The sequence below is a fragment of the Rhinoraja longicauda genome, chromosome 6 (genome assembly GCF_053455715.1).
Source record: "Rhinoraja longicauda isolate Sanriku21f chromosome 6, sRhiLon1.1, whole genome shotgun sequence".
Classification (NCBI taxonomy): Eukaryota; Metazoa; Chordata; class Chondrichthyes; order Rajiformes; family Arhynchobatidae; genus Rhinoraja; species Rhinoraja longicauda.
In genome coordinates, this window is record NC_135958.1 from 45,460,560 (window position 1) to 45,487,627 (window position 27,068).

Here is a 27,068-nt window from a genome sequence, read left to right on the forward strand (position 1 = left end):
GGGTCGAGACCCTTCTTATGTCTGCATTAGTGATTTGTCATTTTTTAAATTATTTTCTCTAGGAATTCTATTAGATGAACTGTACAGCAAACCAATAAAACCTCTGGGTTTTATCTGTGATAGCCATATGGCATGTGATAGAAGCTAAGTCTGCTGAGTATCAGTCCAAGCACTGAACTCTGGTACATTACGCCTCATATATAAAGATGTAGGAATCTAAATTGGATGAGTAATGGATGAGGTTCTATTTAAAGGGACGTGATTGTGTTTGATAATTCCCATGTTACCAGAAGAGATGGAAAATGTAATTAAAACAAAATGAGGAATTAACTACAAAAAGTAATTTGTATCGTATCTGTTGTACTTGAATATTGCGATGTATGATGAAAACTGGTGACTATGGCAACTGTGGAAATGGAAACAAGTTTCAGAAACAAGTTGACACAATAATCGTGTTTTGCTTTTATCATCGCTCTTGGTTTTTGACTTGGACTAAAGTCAGTGACTAAAACAGAGATAATAGCCACAGCTTTGTGCTCAGTGTAATGGAGTCGGGTATTAACATACTAATAACATACTCTTGCTCTTGTATTTACCATTGATTTATCTTTGACAAAATATGCACTGGTAAAATAGAACATAAATGAAACATATGTGTAGGAAGGAACTGCAGATGCTGGTTTGAACCAAAGATCGAGACAAAATGCTGGAGTACCTCAGCGGGACAGGCAGCATCTCTGGAGAGAAAGAAAGGGTGACGTTTCATCATCATCATCATCATATATATACAGCCGGAAACAGGCCTTTTCGGCCCTCCAAGTCCGTGCCGCCCAGTGATCCCCGTACATTAACACTATCCTACACCCACTAGGGACAATTTTTACATTTTTTTTACATTTACCCAGCCAATTAACCTACATACCTGTACGTCTTTGGAGTAGTTTCGGGTTGAGACCCTTCATCAGACCGTGAAACATGAAACATACTTTATTTTCTAGCTTTTGTTTCAGTGTGGCATGCTGTTATGACCTGATTCTGGTGCAATCCATATATTTTGTTATATAATTGAAATGTCTCTTGACTTTTAGCTTGTTTCAATGATGTACATAATTATAATGCAGCAATAAAATTCTTACTTGCTGCATCTCCGATGTTACATTTTGGTGAATTGTAACTAAAAAAAGCGATAAAGTGCTGGAGTGACTCAGTGGATCTGGAAGCATCTCTGGAGAACATGGATAGGCGATATTTCAGGTTGGGACCCTTCTTCAGACTGATTGCAATAGGGAGGAGAAAGCTGGAAGAGAGGCATGGTGGGACAAGGCCAGGCAAGTGATAGATGGATGCACGTGAGAGGGATAAACAGATGGGTGGACAAAGGCCAGAGATGAGAAGAAAACAAAAGCCTGTGAGATAAGGAGAGATGATGTTCAATATGTGAAGCCAGAGGAAAGGATATAGGTGGAAGGGATGGGGGGAAAGGAAGAGTGGGGGTGGGATGGTGGGAGAAATGAGTGTACATCCTGGTGGGGCACATGTAAAAGAGGGGGAGAAACGGGGGTGATATTGTTGGTTAGCTACCTCAAATTGGAGAATACCATTGGGTTGTTAGCTACCAAAGGGGAATATGAGGATCTCCTCCAGTTTGTGTGTGGCCTCACTCTGGTAGTGGAGGAAGCCCAGGACAGAAAGGTTGATATGGGAATGGGAAGGGATGTTAAAATGCAACAGGCATTGGCGGACTAAATGTTGATTTTCAGCAAAACAGGTGCCTCATCGACACTTAGTCTTGCCACTTAAAGGAGGTCGCACTGAAATGTGGTGCACAGGGTTAGAGGAGTAGCACATGAACCTCTGTCTCACCTGCAAGGGTGTTCATTGATCCATATCAATATAAATTCATTCTTGTCAATGCACTCTGCAGCCGATGTTCCCGATATGGACTTCTTTACATTGGTGTTGCCTCATCTTTATTTTAATTATTATTAGTGTTTTAATTAGATTAAAACATTAGATTATATTTTTAAACAAATTTATTCTCTTTAGTGCTTTAATTTTTGAAGTATTTTCATTGTTTTCATTATTTAAATCTGTTCCAACTAGATGCAATTGGTTGTTTGTGCAATGATGTAACTTCTTAGCTTAGCTTAGTTTAGAGATAGAGCGCGGAAACAGGCCATTCAGCCCACCAAGTCTGCAGCGACCAGCGATCCCCGTACACCAACATTACCCTACACATACTAGGGACAATTTTACATTTATACCAAGCCAATTAACCTACAAATGTGTACGACTTTGGAGTGTGCGAGCAAACTAGAGATCCCGGAGAAAACCCATGCAGGTCATGGGGAGAAAGTACAAATAAATAAATATAGACAGAATGTATACAGAGAGCTAATTCAGTTTACCAAGGGCAATGATCACAGGCTACCAGTTTACAGGGAGAGGCCACTTTAGGGATTTGCTTGAAAAACTAACAAAGCAATCTCCCCTTTGTACAAAAATCCTGTATCGAACAATGCAACATCAAAGTCCAGTTGATTAAAACAACAACCCTTTCTCTGCCTACAAAACGATTGGAATTCATTGTATATAGACTGCACGCTCATGTGAACGTTACTATTGTGAAAAAGACTGCCTGGAGGAACACACCTCTTATATCACTTATAGCATGGGAATGAAAAAAAGTTTCACACTACGGAAAGTCATAATACAGATGTTTGTCTGGAAATACAATCCGCCCGTAAGGCAAGGTACGCATTGAAAACTCAAAATAGCTGCAGACTAATTGCTCCAACTACTGTAGCCTTGCATGCTTCACTTTTGTGAAGAGGTATATTGCTCAAAGCAATTCCATCATGTCCAGAATGCAGAGAAGGTCAAAAGTGAAATACGATCAATGTGTAATTTTGTGAGATTTGGTTTACAAATATAACTAAATGGAATGTATTCTCAAACAAAAGTAAACATTTTTAAAGAATCTAACTAAAAACTAAAAATTAAAAAAATTAAAATATCTAATGTACCATTTTATTTCCCAAGACTTGGCACATTGGTTTGGAAAAATTGCAAACCCACCTAAAGTTAAAAAGTAAGGCCCCTTTAAAAGACATTTGGAATAGGTACGGGGTTAGGAACGGTTTGAAGGATATGGGCCAAACACAGGTAAGTAGGTTCAATGTAAATGGGGCATCTTGGTCAGCGTGGGTAAGTTGGACCAAGTTTCTGTACTGTATGACTCGATGATTCAGTCTATTTGAAAAGCCATACTGATTTGCAAAATTTAGCACCTCATAAATTTGTGGAGCCACATGCAATAGCCTTGGGATTTGGTCTATGAAATAAATGGAGATGGTTAAGGTTGGTCAGTTTGGGAGTAAACGTGCACTCATATATGAATTCTTTTTTGTTGCCATTTAAAGGCCATCAGTACAGTCAGATTTTTGAACCTTTAGACTGTTTTTTCCTCACAATGATCAAATTGTTTCATAGGTTCTAGGAACAACATTAGGCCATTCGGCCCATCAAGTCTACTCCTTCATTCAATCCTGGCTGATCTATCTCTCCCTCACAACCCCATTCTCCTGTCTTCACCTCATTCTCCTGCTGTCGAGGAAATTGACGAAGACGTATACTTTGGGTTTTGCTTCAAGAGGCTTTTATGCATGATATCATGCAGAGATGGCAGCAGTTCACTGCTCACCAGTTCTCTGTCTTTGCAGCAGAATTAGCTGACAGTTATACAGTGCAGAAAACAACTTTTTTGGGGTAGATACAATTATACGAAAACATACTTCGTCCTTGACTATATGTTTTCCTGTTATTACCATCTACTACATGGTCATTAATCATTTCATTAGTCATACTATACTTTTTGTTTATGTTAATCTTATTCAACAACGGATGGTTAATACAAGTCAAACCTAATACAAGGACATTCTGCCATTATTCTAACTCATCTTTCAAGCAGACCTCACCACTGCCTTCTCCCCGAACCAATCATAAGCCCCCCTTCTCTGCAATGTTTCTGTGCTCCCAGCGGCAGGGGGCGTGGGTGATCCACCCAACTATTGCTGTAGTGTTGTGTTCACCAACGCTACGCGTTCCCATAGAATGGCCTGAGAAAGGCTACGCTCCCAGACAATGAGCACAGGTGCGAGGTCAATACTACGGGATAACGTGTCTGAAACCTGTTTTTGCAAGATTCTCATGATCTTCTCTACAACTGGTCAACAAGATGCTAATTGCCACATCCGCACACCCTTTTGTTACATTTAATTCCAACCATAATTAAGTATCTGGAGATTTAAATTTTTCTTCTACACCTGCTTTCCTCTTCGTTTGGTTTAAACAATCATTAAAAAAGAACATGTAGGTGGGCTACACTAAATGCCTACTAGAAATACCTAGCAGCCTGAAAACAAAAATTAAAATCTCTACTTAGATAATAAATCATAATATCAACTGACAGACATTTTGTCAAGAGTGTTCAAAAAGGCTGGATAATATATATTTTTATGATTTTCATGTGTTTCACGCCTTAAACATAACTGGTCCAATTTTCAGAAATTTAGATGGCGGTTAAGGATACAGTAAATGAAGTCACTGAAGTTGAAGATGAGAAGGGGAGATAAATCAAGATTTAATCTTTAAGTATTCCCTCCAGTTGGAATTATCTTTATTGCTTTCACACACTCTTTTCCTTTGGAATGTTTCTTGTTTAAGTTTCTTACATGGACATGTTTACATCTTCCATCCTGTTTATTCTGCAGGTCAGTGGCTCACTGCTGGAGGACACAATCAGTCACTGGTCCATGTATCGGGATCAGTGTTTGCAGAACCGAACCAAGTCTGGGGCCAAAACTGGTGAGCAACCTAACTTGATAGTTTCAATGATTCAAAGCCGAATTACTCTGTTTAACCATTTTCCCTCTTGGAAGTGGCCCACGTTGAGGGGAACAACAGAACTGGAATCTGGTCAAATTCTTTTAAGGAAGTACAGATTGATTGGTTCCATGGCACCAATTCATGTATGCAGTTATTAAGGGAGGGCAGAATCTCATCTGGCCAACATCATTCTAATGGACCAATAGTCTGCGAATGCCCATATATACAGTGAATATGATCAGATACTCATTGGTGGAGTCTATGGGGAACAGATCATCTCAGTCCAGTTTATTGTCACATGTACCGAGAGGTACATGAAAAGCTTTAGTTGCGTGCTATCCAGTCAGCAGAAAGATAATACAGGATTACAATCAAGCCATTACAAATTGTAGATAAAGTTAAATGCCGTTCCCATTTATAGATAAAGGAAAGTGTGTCAACAGTTCTACCTTGAATAATGGCATCGATGTGGGACTTACCAATTTTTTTTTAGATTTTTAGATTTAGACTTAGAGATACAGTGCAGAAACAGGCCCTTCGGCCCACCGGGTCCGCGCCGCCCAGCGATTCCCGCACACTAACACTATCCTACACCCACTAGGGACAATTTTTTTCATGTTTGCCCAGCCAATTAACCTACATACCTGTACGTCTTTGGAGTGTGGGAGGAAATCGAAGATCTCGGAGAAAACCCAAGCAGGTCATGGGGAGAACGTACAAACTCCGTACAGACGACGCCCATAGTCAGGATCGAACCTGAGTCTCCGGCGCTGCATTCGCTGTAAGGCAGCAACTCTATCGCTGCGCCACCGTGCCGCCCTGTACAGGCCATTATGACCTGTACTAAAATGATAGACCTTTTGAACTGGTCCAGAAGACTATAATTTCTAATCTCCCTCTATCAGAAAGTCATCTCAGGCATCAGAAGTACAAGGAATAAACTTATGCCAATCTCACATGCAATGAGCAAATAGTTTTTAAGAACATGAATAGGTAACATTTTGGGTCAGGACTCTTCTTAAGACTTTTCTATCAAGCTGAGCACTGAATTTTACGCTGGGTTTGCTGGGTTATCTTAGATGCATTTTGAAGCACATCATATTAAAATAAGTAAAGTAATTTGAAGATACCATAAAATACTTGTGTTTACCCAATTTATTTACCGTCAGGACATTTCACATGTAGATTGGAGGCGACAGTTTGACGGTCAGGTAAGCGTGCGAATTTTCGCAATGTTTATGTCCATCAGCGATTACATTTAAAGTAGGCTCCCAACCCAGATATGCAACCCAGAAACCAGATATGCATCTCCCATACATTTTCAAAGAATGCCCACACACTTTTCACAAAAATCCATTTAACAATAGACAATAGACAATAGACAATAGGTGCAGGAGTAGGCCATTCAGCCCTTCGAGCCAGCACCGCCATTCAATGCGATCATGGCTGATCACTCTCAATCAGTACCCCGTTCCTGCCTTCTCCCCATACCCCCTCACTCCGCTATCCTTAAGAGCTCTATCCAGCTCTCTCTTGAAAGCATCCAACGAACTGGCCTCCACTGCCTTCTGAGGCAGAGAATTCCACACCTTCACCACTCTCTGACTGAAAAAGTTCTTCCTCATCTCCGTTCTAAATGGCCTACCCCTTATTCTTAAACTGTGGCCCCTTGTTCTGGACTCCCCCAACATTGGGAACATGTTTCCTGCCTCTAATGTGTCCAATCCCCTAATTATCTTATATGTTTCAATAAGATCCCCCCTCATCCTTCTAAATTCCAGTGTATACAAGCCCAATCGCTCCAGCCTTTCAACATACGACAGTCCCGCCATTCCGGGAATTAACCTAGTGAACCTACGCTGCACGCCCTCCATAGCAAGAATATCCTTCCTCAAATTTGGAGACCAAAACTGCACACAGTACTCCAGGTGCGGTCTCACCAGGGCTCGGTACAACTGTAGAAGGACCTCTTTGCTCCTATACTCAACTCCTCTTGTTACGAAGGCCAACATTCCATTGGCTTTCTTCACTGCCTGCTGTACCTGCATGCTTCCTTTCATTGACTGATGCACTAGGACACCCAGATCTCGTTGAACTCCCCCTCCTCCTAACTTGACACCATTCAGATAATAATCTGCCTTTCTATTCTTACTTCCAAAGTGAATAACCTCACACTTATCTACATTAAACTGCATCTGCCATGTATCCGCCCACTCACACAACCTGTCCAAGTCACCCTGCAGCCTTATTGCATCTTCCTCACAATTCACACTACCCCCCAGCTTAGTATCATCTGCAAATTTGCTAATGGTACTTTTAATCCCTTCGTCTAAGTCATTAATGTATATCGTAAATAGCTGGGGTCCCAGCACCGAACCTTGCGGTACCCCACTGGTCACTGCCTCCCATTCCGAAAGGGACCCATTTATCCCCACTCTTTGCTTTCTGTCTGTCAACCAATTTTCTATCCATGTCAGTACCCTACCCCCAATACCATGTGCCCTAATTTTGCCCACTAATCTCCTGTGTGGGACCTTGTCGAAGGCTTTCTGAAAGTCGAGGTACACCACATCCACTGACTCTCCCTTGTCAATTTTCCTAGTTACATCCTCAAAAAATTCCAGTAGATTTGTCAAGCATGATTTCCCCTTCGTAAATCCATGCTGACTTGGAATGATCCCGTTACTGCTATCCAAATGCTCAGCAATTTCGTCTTTTATAATTGACTCCAGCATCTTCCCCACCACTGATGTCAGACTAACTGGTCTATAATTACCCGTTTTCTCTCTCCCTCCTTTCTTAAAAAGTGGGGTAACATTTGCTATCCTCCAATCCACCGGAACTGATCCTGAATCTATAGAACATTGAAAAATGATCTCCAATGCTTCCACTATTTCTAGAGCCACCTCCTTAAGTACCCTGGGATGCAGACCATCAGGCCCTGGGGATTTATCAGCCTTCAGTCCCATCAGTCTACCCAAAACCATTTCCTGCCTAATGTGGATTTCCTTCAGTTCCTCCATCACCCTAGGTTCTCCGACCCCTAGAACATTTGGGAGATTGTGTGTATCTTCCTCAGTGAAGACAAATCCAAAGTAACGGTTTAACTCGTCTGCCATTTCTTTGTTCCCCATAATAAATTCCCCTGTTTCTGTCTTCAAGGGACCCACATTTGCCTTGACTATTTTTTTCCTCTTCACGTACCTAAAAAAACTTTTGCTATCCTCCTTTATATTATTGGCTAGTTTACCCTCGTACCTCATCTTTTCTCCCCGTATTGCCTTTTTAGTTAACTTTTGTTGCTCTTTAAAAGAGTCCCAATCCTCTGTCTTCCCACTCTTCTTTGCTATGTTATACTTCCTCTCCTTAATTTTTATGCTGTCCCTGACTTCCCTTGTCAGCCACAGGTGTCTCTTACTCCCCTTAGAGTCTTTCCGCCTCTTTGGAATAAATTGATCCTGCAACCTCTGCATTATTCCCAGGAATACCTGCCATTGCTGTTCTACCGTCTTCCCTGCTAGGGCCTCCTTCCAGTCAATTTTGGCCAGCTCCTGCCTCATGCCTCTGTAATCCCCTTTGCTATACTGTAATACCGACACTTCCGATTTTCCCTTCTGCCTTTCCATTTGCAGAGTAAAACTTATCATGTTGTGATCACTGCCTCCTAATGGCTCTTTTACCTCTAGTCCCCTTATCAGATCAGGATCATTTTAACCACTTTTAAAATTAAATTTCTTAATACTGCTATTAGTAAACTGGAAGTCAATCCAGTTTATGCCTTGTTACCATGAAGCTTGGTTTTCAAGTAACCCGGGCAAGATGTTATATTTCAAAACTCTCAAGTAGTTACCGACTTGTCAGTGATTTCAGCGAAAATTAGGAAAAAAGAAGCATTGACAGCGTGGGGATTTTTGCGATGTTTCTGAAGACCGTGTAATCTCGACCTGACTCGGCATTGTCGTGGTCATTGTCGTAGGGTGAAAGAAAATTTTGGCGATCTGCTATGACTTTGACAGTCGCCGGCAGTCGCCTTAAAATCACCTAAAGTGGGACAGGTCCTTAACATCAGTGGTCGGAAAGTTACTAGAGAGTATCCTGACAGATAGCAGGTGGGCTGTAGAATGGTGGATCCTGACAGATAGCATGACAGAGTATCCTGACAGATAGCATGACAGAGTATCCTGACAGAATATCCTGACAGATAGCAGGTGGGCTGTAGAATGGTGGATGGAATTTAATACTGTACAGAAAAATGTGGGGTGTTGTATTTTGGGAAGTCTAACATCGACAGGACATACACAGTGAATGGTAGGGCTCCGGGGAGTGTTGTAGAGCAGAGGGATCAAGGAGTGCAGGTACATATTTCGTTCAAAGTGATATCACAGGTAGATAGGGTGGACAAAAATGCTTTTGGCACATTCGCCTTCATCAGTCAGAGTATAGAAATTGGGAAGTAATTTTGCCATTATACAATTTAGAGTATTGTGTTCAGTTCTGAGCACCATGTTATAGGAAAGATGCTGTCAAGCTGGAAAGGGTGCAGAGAAGATTTACGAGTATGTTGCCAGGAGAGAAGGGTCTGAGCTATAGGGAGAGGTTGAGCAGGCGAGGATTATTCCTTGGAGCGCAGAGGGATGAGCGGTGATCTTATAGAGGTGTACAAAATCATGAGAGGAATAGATTGGGTAGATGCACAGAGTCTCTTGTCTAGATTAGGAAAATTGAGATCGAGACAACATAGGTTTAAGGGAGGAAAGACTTAATAGGAACCTGAAGGGTAACTTTTTCACACAAAGGTGGGTGTATGGAACAAGCTGCCAAAGGAGGTAGTTGAGGCTGGGATTATCCCGACGTTTAAGAAACATTTGGACAGGTACATGGTTAGGACAGGTTTCGAGGGATATGGGCCAAATGCAGAAAGGTGGGACATGTTGGTCGGTGTGGGCAAGAAGGGCCTTTATCCAAGCTGTGTGACTATAACTATGATTATGACTATTAAATGCTATTTATTTCAAGTGAGTTTTGATTATGAATAATAAGTTGAGTTTTTTGGTTTTGGTTTTTCTTCCATTTGGGAGAGTTATTTGTGGTTTATTTTAATTAATGTTCAACAAAATAAGGCATTTTCAATCATTGAAAGAAAATTAGTCGTAATGTGCAAATGAATTGCACTGTCGATAATGGGCCAGAAGGTTGTGGAATTGTCCTGCCTTGCTCAGGCTGGCCTTTACCGGATACAAAATGTGGTATCTGTGTATGTAAACATCAATGTGAGTTATATGTACATGTGACAGAATGTCATCATCATATGTATGATATATACATACATGTCAGTTGCTGCTATTCTGCAATAAAGTAAACAAACGTGTTTTGAAGTTTGTGTCGTCTCCAAGATGTTGTCATGGATAATACTTATTACTCCTGCAATGTGGCTCCAGACCACCTAGACTGGAGGAGTGACCAAATGGAGCGACCCGCCAAGTCCAATAGATACCCCATGAGCAACTGAGCCATTAACAGCGTATCAAAAGGGCCTGAAAGTTTTTGATAATGTAAGACATTTAACGACTGAAGTGGATTTAAATAATCAAAAAATATACTGTATGAAGTATTTTAGAACGAAAATAGTTTTAGAACTAAAATCATAGTGGAGCGTCAGAGTGGTGCGGGGAGTGGCAGAGTGGAACAGACATAGAGTTGCTGCCACACAGCGCCAGAGACTCGGGTTCCACCCTGACTACAAGTGCTGTCAGGATGGAGTTTGGACGTTCTCTCTGTGACCACTTGGGTTTTCTCCGGGTGCTCTGGCTTCCTCCCACATTGCAAAGACAAACAGGTTTGTAGATTAATTGGCTTATTGTAGATTTATTGGAATAATTGGCACTAGATTAACCCTTGGTGTGGTGGATTGAATGAGTGCACAGGTGATCATTAGTCGGCCTGAACTCGGTGGGGCAACTTGCCTGTTTCCATGCCCTGTCTCTAAACTAAACTAAACTAAACTAAACTAAACTAAACTAAACTGAACTAATTAATGCAGTGAATTCAAAGCACCATGAAATGCTCAAAAAATACTTGTAAATAAATTAATGCAATTACTTTGAAATGTAAAACTAAATTATAGATGCTGGAAATCTGAAATAAAATAATTTTAAAAAGAAAGCTACCCAGCAAGATGGGCAGCAAGTGTGGAGAGAGTTTAGAGGAAAAATTCTGTACCCAAAGAGTTGTCTCTTTCTCCCTCTCCACAGATGCTTGCTGGACCTTATGTATTACTGCTGTTTTCTGGTTTTATTCATTCATTCACCTGCCCTTCCATTTGTGCACAAGGTAACAATCCCATTCAATTAACATAGCTGCCGAGGGGTCAAATGCATAATCCATCCCGCCCCACACACCCTACATTGGGGCTCCACTGTGAAAGAGTCATAGAGCTATACAGCTTGGAAACAGGCCCTTCAGCCCAAAGTGCCCATGTCGACCTAGATGCCCCATCTGCACTAGTCCCACCTGCCTGCATTTGGCCCATATCCCTCTAAACCTTTCCTCTCTGTCTAACTGCCCTTTTGTGTCTTTTCTTCCTGTCCTTGCTGGCAAGAGGCGAGTCCTCAAAATGTATAAGTGGTGAACATGACCACAAATCACCACGACATTTGACATGTGTTCTGACGTATCTTCCAGAGCTGTGCAGATGATGTAAACATTTCTTTGAGCATCTCAGTGGGTTGTCAGATGACAAAGCCCATGATTTAACATCGCTGAACGCACACACAGTCCTCATGTCTGCGTTGCATACTGGAAAAAGGAGAACTTTTCCATTTACAGAGTATTTTCACCATGGTCCATAACAAAGGAGGAAGCACAGCTGTGAACCTGAGGAAAGTAAGTCAGGCTAACTGCAATGTGCTAATGATAAATGAATCAGCATTTTTAACACAGTTTTTAACACATTTTTAACACAGTTCAAGATAGAAATTGGCAAGATCATTTGAAATAAAAACAGAATGCTGGAAATATTCAGTCGTTAGTGCGCATCTGAACACCAGAGCCTTTGGCAGTACAGCACTGGTGAGGTTGTGCAATGCTGGAACAATATCTGTGAATCTGTACTCTTCAGTTTAATAAATGACTGAAGTGGGGGGGAGGGGAAGGGGGGAGAGGAAGGGGGAGGAGGGAGGGGGAGGAAGGAGGGGGAGAGGGAGGGGGAGGAGGGAGGGAGGGAGGGGGAGGAAGGAGGGGGAGGGGGAGGAAGGAGAGGGAGGGGGAGGAGGGAGGGAGGGGGAGGAGGGAGGAAGGAGGGGGAGGGGGAGGAAGGAGGGGGAGGGGGAGGAGGGAGGGAGGAGGGAGGGAGGGGGAGGGGAGGGGGCGAGGAGATAGGTGCTGAACCAATGCAGGAGAGGTTTGGGTCCAAAGGGTCCACTTGATCTAGTTTAAGTTAAAAATAATACTCCTTATTTTTCCATTGAATTGTGTTAGTTTGGCTAATATTCAAGCTTAATGTTTTTTATCCATTCTATAAGATAGATGCTTCCCTTTCACTAGGACAGTGACTAAGGGCATGGAAATCAAGTGGACACACTTCTGATCAACGTCACCTTCTAAAACAAGAACTTAATCGTATTAATCCAACATTTTATTAAGCAGTGCAGTCTACTGCAATGGATATACTGTATGCAAGTGATAAACAGCCATCTAAATGGGATGTTGGTGAGATTCCTACCAATTAGTATAGTTCATGCTGTTACCTTGTGAGGATTTACACTGAGAATTTCAAAACTTGCTTCACTTGGCTAAAGGTCACCACTAAAAAGTCTGTTCCAAAATTATCTCTGCGATTTAGCTGTCTATCACTCATAAAACCGTGTTTCAGTTTTAGATTTTAAACAATATTTCAGAAACAGTTTGCTATGATAGCTTGAATAATTGAATATATTTGCATCCTCTAGGAATATTTTGTAATGAAACGTTTGATCAGTTTGTCTGTTGGCCAGCATCGTACCCGGGGAATGTATCAGAACCTTGCCCCTGGTATCTTCCTTGGATTAAACCAGGTACATTTTACTTCGGCACTTTACATTTATCCTCTGTCTTGTTTAGTTTTAGTTTAGAGGTACAGCACAGAAACAGGTCTTACCATATAACCATATAACAACTACAGCACGGAAACAGGCCCGTTCGGCCCTACCAGTCCACGCCGACCACTCTCTCTGACCTAGTCTCATCTACCTGCTCTCAGACCATAACCCTCTAATCCCCTCTTATCCATATACCTATCCAATTTACTCTTAAATAATAAAATCGAGCCTGCCTCCACCACTTCCACCGGAAGCCCATTCCATACAGCCACCACCCTCTGAGTAAAGAAGTTACCCCTCATGTTACCCCTAAACTTTTGTCCCTCAATTCTGAAGCTATGTCCCCTTGTTGGAATCTTCCCCAATCTCAAAGGGAAAAGCCTACCCACGTCAACTCTGTCCGTCCCTCTTAAAATTTTAAAAACCTCTATCAAGTCCCCCCTCAACCTTCTACGCTCCAAAGAATAAAGACCCAACCTGTTCAACCTCTCTCTGTAGCTTAAGTGCTGAAACCCAGGCAACATTCTAGTAAATCTCCTCTGTACCCTCTCCATTTTGTCGACATCCTTCCTATAATTTGGCGACCAGAACTGCACACCATACTCCAGATTCGGCCTCACCAATGCCCTGTACAATTTTAACATTACATCCCAACTTCTATATTCAATGCTCTGATTTATAAAGGCAAGAATACCAAACGCCTTCTTCACCACCCTATCCACATGAGATTCCACCTTCAGGGAACAATGCACAGTTATTCCCAGATCCCTCTGGTCCTTCAGTCCACCGAGTCCGCACCGACCAGCAATCACCGCACATTAACACTAGCTTACACACACTAGGGACAATTTTACATTTATACATTTATACCAAGCCAATTAACCTGTATGTGTTTGGAGTATGGGAGAACACTGAAGATCTCAGAGAAAACCCACACAGTCACGGGAAGAATGTACAAACTCTGTACAAACTCCATACTGACAAGCAGCTGTAGTCAGGATGGAACCCGGGTTTCCGGCGCTGTAAGGCAGTAACTTTACCACTGCACCACCATGCTGCTCTGTATCTGAGTAAAACAAAGCATCTCCCCAGTGGACACAACATGCTGGAGTAACTCAGCAGGTCAGGCAGCATCTCTGGAGAGAAGGAATGGGTGACGTTTCGGGTCGAGACCCTTCTTCCCGAAACGTCACCCATTCCTTCTCTCCCGAGATGCTGCCTGACCCGCTTAGTTACTCCAGCATTTTGTGTCTACCTTCAATTTAAACCTGCATCTGCAGTTTTCTTCCCTACAAAGCATCTCCCCATTGGCTTCTCCTTGTTCTAACTGGGTCTGACCCAAATGCTGGCTTTAAGCCTGTACTAACTTTGTAGCAATTATCACCCATGTAAGAAAAAGGCAGCCCTTGCATGAACTGTATATTTGATTTACCCCCTATCAAGTAAGAAGGGCCTGGAATTGAGTGAGTGCACCCAGTCCCTCTCTCCACAGATGCTGCCTGTCCCGCTGAGTTACTCCAGCACTCCGTGAAAAGTCACCCGTTCCCTCTCCAGAGATGCTGCCTGTCCCGCTGAGTTACTCCAGCACTCTGTGAAACGTCACCCATTCCCTCTCTCCAGAGATGCTGCCTGTCCCGCTGAGTTACTCCAGCATTTTGTATCCACCTGTGAAATTGAGTGATGTCTCTTCAATGGTCTAATAAACCATCCCACATCTCCACGCTGAAGTTCCAATGTGCTGCATCTTCAAAGTGGGTTTGGACAGCAATAATATTGCAACATCAAAATGTTATCTTCTCCCCAAACTTTGAACATCATACCATCAAACGTAATATGCAAATCATCATCCATAATTCTGCATCATTATTGGCAAACTTAATTATATTTTTGTGGGAAAGAAAACTGCAGATGCTGGTTTAAATCGAAGGTAGACACAGAACGCTGGAGTAACTCAGCGGGTCAGGCAGCATCTCTGGAGAGAAGGAATGGGTGACGTTTCAGGTCAGACCTCATTCTAAAGAAGGGTCTTGACCCGAAACGTCACACATTCTTTCTCTCCAGAGATACTACCTGACCCTCTGAGTTACTCCAGCATTTTGTGTCTACCTTCATTATATTTTTTATTTGTACAATAAATTCCAAATATAAAAGCAGTGTTAAAGTTATCTGTGTGGATTGTGTAAAATCTATTAATTCCACACATGTACAGATCAGAAACAAAACCAGCGTGGACAATTGTTGCAAAACATCACCCCCTGCTTCCTGCTAATTTTGCACCCCCTCCATCTCTCCATCTGCCTGACCTCATATGACAACGTACACAAATCCCTTAATTGCATTTATATTAATCCTGCTTGACCAAGCAAGGATTCAGTGTCTTATTCTCTTCTCCAGAAACTACTGCGATTACCAATATTCCAGCAGTTGAGGACCAGTTAAGTTAGGCAAGCCACCCATCAACAAACCACTGCTGCGAGACCCAGTTCACAAGAACCCAGTTCAGGTGAACTAGAAGCACACCGATAATGCCAGTTGTTTTAGTCCATATACTCATTGCTAGATGGAATATTTAGCAACTACAGACTTCACCTGCAGAAAAGATTCTTGGTCCATAATTTGTATCAAACATATAAAGTCAATGCCCGATGGGCAAGCAAAGGTCTTGGTCTACAGCGTTGAACCTGTACCTCTGCTATCACAAAACAATCCACACCTCCACTCCACCCTACCCCTTCCCTCTCTCCTACAAACCAATTAATCTCCAGAGAAGAAAGGGAAAATAAAGGAAAAGCCTATCCTTTTCATTTTTAGGCCATTAGATAATCAAGATCGTTCAAGAAACCAATTTTTCTTGGTTTCTTCAACCTTCAATTTCTCAGTTTATCAGCTTTCAGCCAATAATCTACAAGGTTCTACGTAGGAAGGAACTGCAGATGCTAGTTTAATTCAAAGATAGACACAGAATGCTGGAGTAACTCAGCGGGACAGGCAGCATCTCTGGAGAGTAGGAATGGGTGTCGTTTTGGGTCGAGACCCTTCTTCAGAATCTACAAGGTTCTAAGTCTTCTATCTAACCCCTGACTTACATCATTTTCTTTCCTTGCAGGCAGTACAAGGAGAGTCCACAGATACTGCCTGGATAATGGAAGTTGGTTGACCATTTCAAACTCCACTGTTATCTGGCGGGATCATACTGAATGTAATGAAGACAGCCAGGACATCCAGCAAAATGTATGTCGTCAGGATCTTTATAATGTTGGGAACTCCTGTTGCTTTCTTTTCGTGAGTTAAAACCATTCTGTGTGTTGACCCCACAAGTATGCAGGACAAAAAAGTTCAGGATAACATTATAACAAGATTAAAGAATTTATAATTCTCTGATATTTATCCTTTCAAAATCTTTGAAAATATTTACCTGACTCCTGCATCAATGTTCAGACTGCATATTTTTTATTTTTTATGATTTAAAAAAATAATAATCTGGTCATATTTTCTCTCAGTTTCTCACGAGATTACCAACTCATCATAAAAGCAGTTTGGTTACTCTACAGCTCAATTTCTGAAGAGTTTGTTTGAAATATGTTCCATAGCTGGCCATGCTCCTGTGAGATTCTGATGATGTTGTGTTCCATCACGATGCAGTTCAATGTGGATCATACAACTTTAATGCCATGCGTACATTCTTTTTGTGTGAATCAAGATAATGAGTGCTAAGAAGTTAGTTGATCTGCATCAATTTAATCTCATATCAAGAGACTTTATTTCTCATTTGCACCAGATATGAACAGAACAATGAAATTCTTACTTGCTGCTATCCAGGCACATTAGACACAACAACAATAATAATTTATCAGTTATTCTCAGTAAACTAGACCCCGATGGTGCAATAACCAAATTATATAGAGCAATTACGTACATAGAAGTGCAAAGTCCATAGTGGGTCAGCAGGGTTGAGCTGGTTGAGGAAGGGTGATGGTTATGGTTGTGCACAGTGGTTCAAGATCCTGATAGATGATGAGAAGAAGCTGTTGTTAAATGCACAGTTCTCAGACCCATGTACCTTCTTCCCAATGGAACATATGGATCTACATGAGGCCACACTACCTGTAGATCCCTGGAGGGGTAAGGAGAGCAGTACCCATGATGGACCAGGCAATGCCCATCACTTTCTGCATCCTCCTTCACTCTTGAGCATTCAAATTTCCAAACCATACCATGAAGCAACCAGTTAGTATACATGCCTCTGTAACGTTATAGAAGCCCAATAGCAAATGCGATGACACGACAAATATCCTCAAATTGCTCAGGAAGTAGAGGTGTAGGTTAGCTTTCCGTGTGATTGCATCGATGTTCTGCGCTCAAGACAGATCATTAATGATGTGTTTGCCCAAGAATATGAAGCTGTCGGCTTCGTCCCATCATCCCATCACCATCTCACCAACAAAGCCAAGTGTATGATCCCTCAGCATTCTCTTTCTGAAGTTTAGAGACACAGCGTGGAAACAGGCCCTTACACCTTTATAAGGTCACCCCTTAGCCTCCCGTGCTCCAGGTTAGGCTTAGAGGATTGGGGTTAGCGGGAGCTAAACTGGATTAGCCACATGAATGCATTGAACGTGCCAAAGTGGGACTTTAATGAAGAGCAACTTGCCTTATGACTCTCTAAACTTGAGAACTCTATGACCGAGAAAGACGTTGGCAGAACGTGCAAAGGAAGACCAATACATTCAAGTTCTCCTGAGCATTAAATAGTATCCTTACTTGGACCATTTGTATGTTACCACCTGGCGAAATTTCTGAACGCTCCATTTAACATCATTATAAATGTGCTTTTAGTATAAGGATTTTGATTGTATAAGACTGTTCACCAACTACTTCTACTGGTGTGGGAACTAAGTGACTATTTTCCTAGAAATGGCTCATGTCTTAAGATGAAATAAAATTATGAATCTGAGCCTTTTACGTGGATTACTCAATACAGGTATCATATATCTTACAAAGCTGGAAATACATTCCCAATTATTCCCATCACCAGAGAAACAACCCAACTGCTTTTAGTCAAGTTTTGATCATAGCTTTTCTTTGCAGAATAATCAGCATGGGTTCTTGAAAACCCTGCAACTGATCTACACTGTGGGTTACTCAGTCTCCTTGTCCTCACTGTCGTTGGCCATATTGATACTGCTGTGGCTTCGGTAGGTTCTCCATTTATATTACTTGTTAAACACTTGAAGATTGTGCTTAGGATAATACAGCTTTATGCTGTCATTATAGACAATAGACAATAGACAATAGGTGCAGGAGTAGGCCATTCAGCCCTTCGAGCCAGCACCGCCATTCAATGCGATCATGGCTGATCACTCTCAATCAGTAGTTTGGGTTTGTTTTATAATGTGTGCCAAATCTACTTTGATACAATAGCAAGGCACACATGATTAGTACAATATGATATCCCAAGCACCAGCCCATTTATATAAATCCTGCTGCTACATCTGACTGAATGACATGTTTAATATCACTCCTGCTCTAATGATGTGTTGTGACGATATATAAACATTCATTGCATCCATCATGACAATGCCATTGACATGGAAAACAAGGAGGATGAAGAGGTGGCACAAAGCCACAACCTTGAATGATATTTTAAAGACTAAGTTCTATGGTATAAAAAATCATTTATACATCTTGGGGTGTAAACTATGCTATTTATGGCAATTATTCTGAGTGAATTGGTGAATTGATCATGGGGAACAAGGACATGGCAGACCAATTGAATAACTACTTTGGTTCTGTCTTCACTAAAGAAGACATAAAGAAGACGTCGGCACGGTAGCGCAGCGGTAGATTTGCTGCTTTACAGCGAATGCAGCGCCGGAGACTCAGGTTCGATCCTGACTACGGGTGCTGCACTGTAAGGAATTTGTACGTTCTCCCCGTGACCTGCGTGGGTTTTCTCCGAGATCTTCGGTTTCCTCCCACACTCCAAAGACGTACAGGTATGTAGGTTAATTGGCTGGGTAAATGTAAAAATTGTCCCTAGTGGGTGTAGGATGGTGTTAATGTACGGGGATCGCTGGGCGGCATGGACTTGGAGGGCCGAAAAGGCCTGTTTCCGGCTGTATATATATGATATGATATAAATAATCTGCTGGAAATAGCAGGGGACCGGGGGTCAAATTAGATGGGGGAACTGAGTAAAATCCAGGTTAGTCGGGAAGTGGTGTTAGGTAAATTGAATGGATTAAAGGCCGATAAATCCCCAGGGCCAGATAGGCTGCATCCCAGAGTGCTTAAGGAGGTAGCCCCAGAAATAGTGGATGCATTAGTGATAATTTTTCAAAACTCTTTGGATTCTGGAGTAGTACCTGAGGATTGGAGGGTAGCTAATGTAACCCCACTTTTCAAAAAGGGAGGGAGAGAGAAAACGGGGAATTACAAACCAGTTAGTCTAACATCGGTAGTGGGGAAAATGCTAGAGTCAGTTATTAAAGATGGGATAGCAGCACATTTGGAAAGTGGTGAAATCATTGGACAAAGTCAGCATGGATTTATGAAAGGTAAATCATGTCTGACGAATCTTATAGAATTTTTCGAGGATGTAACTAGTAGAGTGGATAAGGGAGAACCAGTGGATGTGTTATATCTGGACTTCCAGAAGGCTTTCGACAAGGTCCCACATAAGAGATTAGTATGCAAACTTAAAGCACACGGTATTGTGGGTTCAGTATTGATGTGGATAGAGAACTGGCTGGCAGACAGGAAGCAAAGAGTAGGAATAAACGGGTCCTTTTCAGAATGGCAGGCAGTGACTAGTGGGGTACCGCAAGGCTCAGTGCTGGGACCCCAGCTATTTACAATATGTATTAATGATTTGGACGAGGGAATTGAACGCAACATCTCCAAGTTTGTGGATGACATGAAGCTGGGGGGCAGTGTTAGCTGTGAAGAGGATGCTAGGAGGCTGCAACGTGACTTGGATAGGTTAGGTGAATGGGCAAAGGCATGGCAGATGCAGTATAATGTGGATAAATGTGAGGTTATCCACTTTGGTGGCAAGAACAGGAAAGCAGACTATTACCTGAATGGTGGCCGATTAGGAGAAGGGGAGATGCAACGAGACCTGGGTGTCGTGGTACACCAGTCATTGAAAGTAGGCATGCAGGTGCAGCAGGCAGTGAAGAAAGCGAATGGTATGTTGGCATTCATAGCGTGGGGATTTGAGTATAGGAGCAGGGAGGTTCTGCTGCAGTTGTACAGGGCATTGGTGAGACCACACTTGGAGTATTGCGTACAGTTTTGGTCTCCTAATCTGAGGAAAGACATTCTTGCCATAGAGGGAGTACAGAGAAGGTTCACCAGAAAAATCTTAGTACTAATTCAGATAGGTTTTAGTATTTGACTCAGTGTCAAAGTCAACACCACCTTCATTCTTAGTAATCTAGCACTAGGATCCCTGCTGGTTACCTTTGACATCTGTTGCACAACATACAGAACATGCTGATCAACTGGCAAAGTGAAAAACCTTATATTTTAGTTGAGTGTTGCTGTTTTATTCACCCCTGTAAAGGAATCTGGCCGAGTAGATGTCTCTCAATAGTACAGACATTCCTAATGCACGCTCTTATTCCATTAGACACATTTATGGCAACCTTCTCCCAGTTTTCCTCCTGACTGCAAAGGTATTCAGAAGCTTGTGCATTGAGGATCCTTGAGAGTACTCTACCACCCACCTGCACCACCACCCTCTAGCATCAAAGGGGCATGCAAATATCTCCTTGCCAAATTGTCTAATTGTTGAAAGAATGCGGTGTAATTGTGGTGTGACCCTTGAACATCTTCTTCCTGAGTTCAGAACTGTGAGAAAGTCGGATTGTATAGGAGACCTCAGTTCTCATGTGGGTGCTAATGAATTCTTTAACATTTTAGTCAACTTCTCAAAATGGTTAATACCAAAAAACAAGTGCACACAATTTTTAAAATGTGATTTTTCATGGCAAAACATTGAATTCATCTTTCTAAATCTTTCTGAAACCTCTCAAGTTTAATCTGTCCCATTTCATATCCATGGACTACATTAAGCAATACTTTTTGTTGATGAACAAACAATATTTTGATATGGGAAATTATAGACTTTTATTCCCTTCAGCCCACTGAGTCTTTGCCGAACAGTGATCACACCATACACTAATCTGCACACACGAGGGACAATTTTACAATTTACCAAAGCTAATTAACCCACAGACTTGTACATCTTTGGTTTGTGAGAGGAAACCGGAGCATCTTGGGCAAACCCACGTGGTCACGGGGAGAACGTACACACTCCGTACAGACAGCACCCGTAGTCTGTAAGGCAGCTATGCTACCTTTGTGCCACTGTGCCATAAAATTACTCACACTTTCTCCAAGTTCAAGCATTTTAATGTAAAAATATAACAGCACTTCTGCTCAGCCTATACTCTGGTCACTGCTGCATGGAGTAGCATTCAAGGACATGGTGCCCTCAATCTATCTCTGTTAATTAATCTATTGGAGCACATGTGCAAATACTAGAACACAAGAATAATTACATTTCTAAGAAGATGCTTTATTCAATGTCTGTGCAGGAAATAGATTTATCCAGTTTAGATATAATAGATAAATGGATAATTTGTGTTACTGTTCCTTCTGTTTGTAGGAAGCTGCATTGCACTCGAAATTACATTCACGTCAATTTATTTGTTTCCTTTATCCTGAGAGCTCTGGCAGTTCTCATAAAAGATATTTTTCTGAAAAACACCTACTCAAAACGTCCAGATGATGAAATAGGTTGGAAATCGTTTTTTCAGAATGAGGTAAATGATAAATAACCACTTATATGCACTGTCTTCTGAGACTGAGTTTTAAAGTATTCGAGACAATAACATTGCAAATTTCCTGTCTTTTAGCCTACCATCTCTCCATCAATAACCCTTTTTCCCCTTTTACAGTTTATATAATTGCTATTCAGTTCAATATTCCAAATGAAATAATCTTTTTAGAGGCTTAAGTCGACAACTGAAACTGCCTCTTGATTTACAATTGATCTTAATAGAATAATCAGTGTTGCAGTGTTCTATACCCCACTATAAATTTGATAGCTATAAACAACTGTGTTTGTGTAGGAAAGAACTGCAGATGCTGGTTTGAATCAAAGGTAGACACAATATGCTGGAGTAACTCAACGCGACAGGCAGCATCTCTAGAGAGAAGGAATGGGTGATGTTTCAGGTCATGACCCTTCTTCAAATGGTCTGATATAACAATTAATATTACTATTGTTAATCCCTCTCCAGCAATGAACACTTCAAATATACCACACTGCCTCAAAAACCTCCAGTCCTTTAAAGCTTTTTTTTTGATGGAACCTTCCTTTCTTCACTCATCAAATTTTTAAAAATACATTGTTATAACCGAACTTGGAATAGATTTTTTTTTTTTTAAATTTCCTAAGCTCGGTCACATGGAAAATAATTAGGAGACATGAGGGTTTGCACATACTGGAATCTGGAGCAAAAAACAAACTGTGGGGAAGGCATCTGAGAAATGCTTAACCTGATGAATTCCTCCAGCAGTTTGCTTTTTGGCCGATAATAACCTCTTTTCAAGCTTTTATTCTGGGTCTTCCACATTTCATAAAATAAACTAGACGATATCTCTGCAGTATTAAGATGCAGGTTCTTATCAATGTAGTAGTAAGCAAATAATCAGAGAGTCATAGAGTCATACAGTGGAAACAGGTCCTTCAGCCCAATGTCTGAAGAAGGGTCTCGACCCGAAACGTCACCCATTCCTTCTCTCCCGAGATGCTGCCTGACCTGCTGAGTTACTCCAGCATTTTGTGAATAAATCGATTTGTACCAGCATCTGCAGTTATTTTCTTATATCACACTAACCAACATGTTCAGCCAAAATATTATGACCTGATGAGCCAAAACATTATTACCACTTGCCTAATATGCTGTTGGTCCTCCATGTGCAGCCCCATATGCAGCCGGGTGCGATGCACTGTGTATTGTGACACATTCCTCCCGTGACCACCATTAAAATGTTCTGTGACTTGTGCTACAGTCGACCTTCTGTCAGTTCAGACCAGACGGGATAGCCTTCGTTGCCCTCGCTCATCGATTAGCCTTGGACGCCCAACACCCTGTCGCCGGTTTGTGGTTTGTCCCTCCTCGGACCACTGTCGGTAGGTATTCACCACTGCTGACTGGGAGCACCCCACTTGCCTTTTCAGAGATGCTCTGACCCAGTCGTCTGGCCATAACAATTTGGCCCTTGTCAAAGTCGCTCAGGTCTTTACCCCTGCCCATTTCTCCTGCATCCAACACATCAACTTCAAGAACTGACTGTTCACTTATTGCCTAATATATCCCACCCCTTGATAGATGTCATTGTAACAAGATAATCAATGTTATTCACTTCACCTGCCAGTGGTCATAATGTTTTGGCTGATCGTGGTATATCTTGTATCCTATCTATACTCGTCCCACTCACCTGCATTTGTTTCTTATTCCTCTAAGCCTGTCCTATCTATGTGCCTGTCTAACCGTTTTTTAAAACATTAGGATAGTACCTCCACAACCTGCCTCAATTCCCTCATTCCATACACCCACCACCCTTTGTGTGAAAAAGTTACCCCTCAGATTCCTATGAAATCTTTCCCCTTCACTTTAAACCTATGTCCTCTGTTTCTCAATTCACCCACTCTGGGAAAGAGACTCTGTGTATCTACCCAATCTATTCCTCTCATGATTTTACACACCTCTATAAGATCATATGGAAAATTGTATACTGTTTTTGCATAAGTACCAAACATCACTGAGCCGCCTGTGAATCTCTTGTGGCCCATGTTAAAGTTTCATTGCACACTTGTTAGTGACAGTAACACTTTCTCTTTTCCAGGCATCTAATGGATGCAAGGTGACTCAGGTCTTCATGCACTATTTCGTTGGAGCAACCTTTTATTGGCTTTTAGTTGAAGGAATTTATCTTCATAAACTGATAGTCCTGGCCGTCTTATCAGAGAAAAGATTGTTAAAGCAATATATCCTCATAGGATGGGGTAAGTGGAACAGGTTCAAAACTGAATTGTATACGTCCTCCTCGCCTCGCTAAAACGTTTCACATTGTTTCTCCCACTGTAGTCACCTGCAGTCTTTTCATTCAGGGTGAAATGCAATGGCACTTTCCTTGACTTCTGTTTATACAGTTCGATAACCTCTTGTGTAGGAAGGAACTGCAGATGCTGGTTTACACCAAAGATAGACACAAAAAGCTGGAGTAACTTCTTGTTGAGGTAAACATCATGGGGACTCTGCAACCTATACAGACACCTTCCCAGGAAGCTCAGTGGTCACTCTTTAGTTTGTGAATCAGAGTTAAGCCCCATTGCAATGCTTGGATGATATGGCACTGTGGTGTTGGTGCACAGCACCAGCATGGAGATATTAGTACTGGTACCCTCTTGCAACCAAGAACACGATGATAGACGTGTAATAGGACAGGACATTATTCTGAAGAAGAGCAGGCACAATCTCCCTGATGTTCTCCTTTGTACTTTTTCCACAAGCAACGCCATTAAAACAGATTCTGTTCCTTAAATCATCTATATTTGTGTGACCATATAGAGTGTGTAATGTGCTACCACATGTCCTTCTAGTAGAACCTTGGACAGCACCGTGGGTCAGCAGTAGAGATGCTGCCTTACAGCCCCAACGACCTCATGTTCCCCAGAGATGCTGCCTGGCCCACTGAGTTACTCTGCGTCTATTCCCACCATCCCCACACAAAACTATTTGTCCACGCCTATAAACTGTGGAGCTCTTTTCTGATTTAGTGCCAGAGCAGACAGGGTCGCAGATCTGCTTCTTGTCAGACTGAAATCTGGCCTGGTTTTGTTTAGATTGTATGAGAAGGTTCTTAAACATTGTGAATTTTACACTTACTATTGGGTGTAGCAAGGTAAGCAAAAGAGGCTTTGCGCATTTGTCTGTTTCCCAGTTGCATTTATTCTATATTGAGCCTCCTCGTTTCTCATCTTTACAACACTGCCTCAGTCTTTATTTCTCTTGTATCATATCATCATATCATATATCATCATCATATATCTACAGCCGGAAACAGGCCTTTTCGGCCCTCCAAGTCCGTGCCGCCCAGCGATCCCCGTACATTAACACTATCCTACACCCACTAGGGACAATTTTTACATTTACCCAGCCAATTAACCTACATACCTGTACGTCTTTGGAGTGTGGGAGGAAACCGAAGATCTCGGAGAAAACCCACGCAGGTCACGGGGAGAACGTACAAACTCCTTACAGTGCAGCACCCGTAGTCAGGATCGAACCTGTGTCTCCGGCGCTGCATTCGCTGTAAAGCAGCAACTCTACCGCTGCGCTACCGTGCCGCCTGTGTAATAATCCTGTGAATGAGGCTGAGAGGAGGAGTGAGGGTCTTGCAGCAGTAACACCCGGAGCCCACCCAGAGCCGACATGGTGACTGAAGGTGGCTTAGGGTTGCCAACTTCCTCACTCCCAAACATGGTAAAATGTCACATCACCCCTCTCCCCTCCTCAGTGCAGACGGGACCCAGTTGCTGACAGAGAAGAAGCAGATTCTGGAGAGATGGGCTGAACATTTCAACCAGGTCCTCAATCACCCTGCTAATATCAACGACGAGGCCATCACTCGCCTACCTCAGATGGAGATCAACCAGGACCTTGACAACCTCCCGACAGAAGAAGAAGTCACAAAGGCCATCAAGCAACTTTCCTGTGGCAAAGCACCAGGATCAGATGCAATTCCTGCTGAAGTATACAAAGCAGGAGGCCCTGTCATGATGCAGAAGCTGACTGAACTCTTCCAGTCCATGTGGAATGAAGGGAAGGTCCCACAACAGCTGAAAGATGCCAGCATCGTCCACATCTACAAGAGGAAAGACAACTGCCAGTCTTGCGACAATCATCGAGGCATCTCCCTCCTGTCCATAGCTGGGAAGATCTTGGCTCGCATCCTGCTCAACCGTCTCATTCAACACCTTGAGCAGGGTCTCCTTCCAGAAAGCCAGTGCGGTTTCCGTGCTGGGCGTGGAACTGTCGACATGATATTTGCTGCACGCCAACGCCAGGAAAAATGCCAAGAGCAGCACAGCGACCTGTTCGTGACCTTCGTCGATCTGACAAAGGCCTTCGACACTGTCAGCGGAGATGGCTTGTGGAAGATAATGCAGAAGTTTGGCTGTCCCAGCAAGTTCATCACGATTGTCCGGCAGTTCCATGACGGCATGATGGTGAAAGTGCCAGATGATGGAGACGAGTCGGAAGCCTTTCCAGTGACAAACGGCGTGAAGCAAGGTTGTGTTCTTGCCCCTACACTCTTCAGCATGGTCTTCTCTGCCATGCTGACTGATGCCTTCCGTGACTGCCAGGATGGAATACACATCAGGTACAGGACTGACAGCAGGCTGTTCAACCTCAGGTGCCTGCAAGCTGTTACAAAGGTGAAGGAGACCATCATCAGAGATTTCTTGTTTGCTGATGACTGCGCCCTCAACGCCAGTATAGAGCAGAAGATGCAGCATGAAATGGACTGCTTCTCATAGGCCTGTGACAACTGTGGTCTCTCCATTAGCACCAAAAAGACTGAAGTTATGTACCAGCCCGCGCCTGGAAAGCCCTATCAGGAACCACACATCACGGTGAAGGGGCAGAACCTACAGGCAGTCGACAGCGTTACCTATCTGGGTAGTACACTCTCGCGAGTGGTGAACATTGACGCTGAGGTCAACAACAGGATTGCCAAGGCCAGCGCTGCCTTTGGGCGACTCCGTGGGAATGTTTGGGAGCGGAGAGGACTCAGCCTAACCACCAAGCTCAAGGTCTACCGTGCAGTGGTACTCACCACTCTTCTCTATGTCAGTGAGACCTGGACTGTCTACAGCAGACATGCCAAACAGCTCAACCACTTTCACTTCAGCTGCCTACGCAGACTCATTCACATCAGGTGGCAGGACAAAATTGCCGACACAGAGGTCTTGGAACAGGCCGGAATCCCCAGCGTCCACACCCTCCTACGGAAAGCCCAAGC

General features: G+C 42.6%; 1 protein-coding gene across 1 annotated transcript in view; it reads left to right on the forward strand.

Moving 5' to 3' along the window:
* glp2r (glucagon-like peptide 2 receptor) overlaps positions 1–27,068 on the forward strand; it is an 86,812-nt gene that overhangs the window by 11,433 nt on the left and 48,311 nt on the right. The window contains exons 2-7 of the mRNA XM_078401568.1: positions 4,773–4,866; positions 12,834–12,938; positions 16,069–16,193; positions 18,051–18,157; positions 21,637–21,793; positions 23,886–24,045. Of these exons, the coding sequence (XP_078257694.1) occupies positions 4,773–4,866; positions 12,834–12,938; positions 16,069–16,193; positions 18,051–18,157; positions 21,637–21,793; positions 23,886–24,045 (748 nt within the window). The remainder of the gene's footprint in view (positions 1–4,772; positions 4,867–12,833; positions 12,939–16,068; positions 16,194–18,050; positions 18,158–21,636; positions 21,794–23,885; positions 24,046–27,068) is intronic.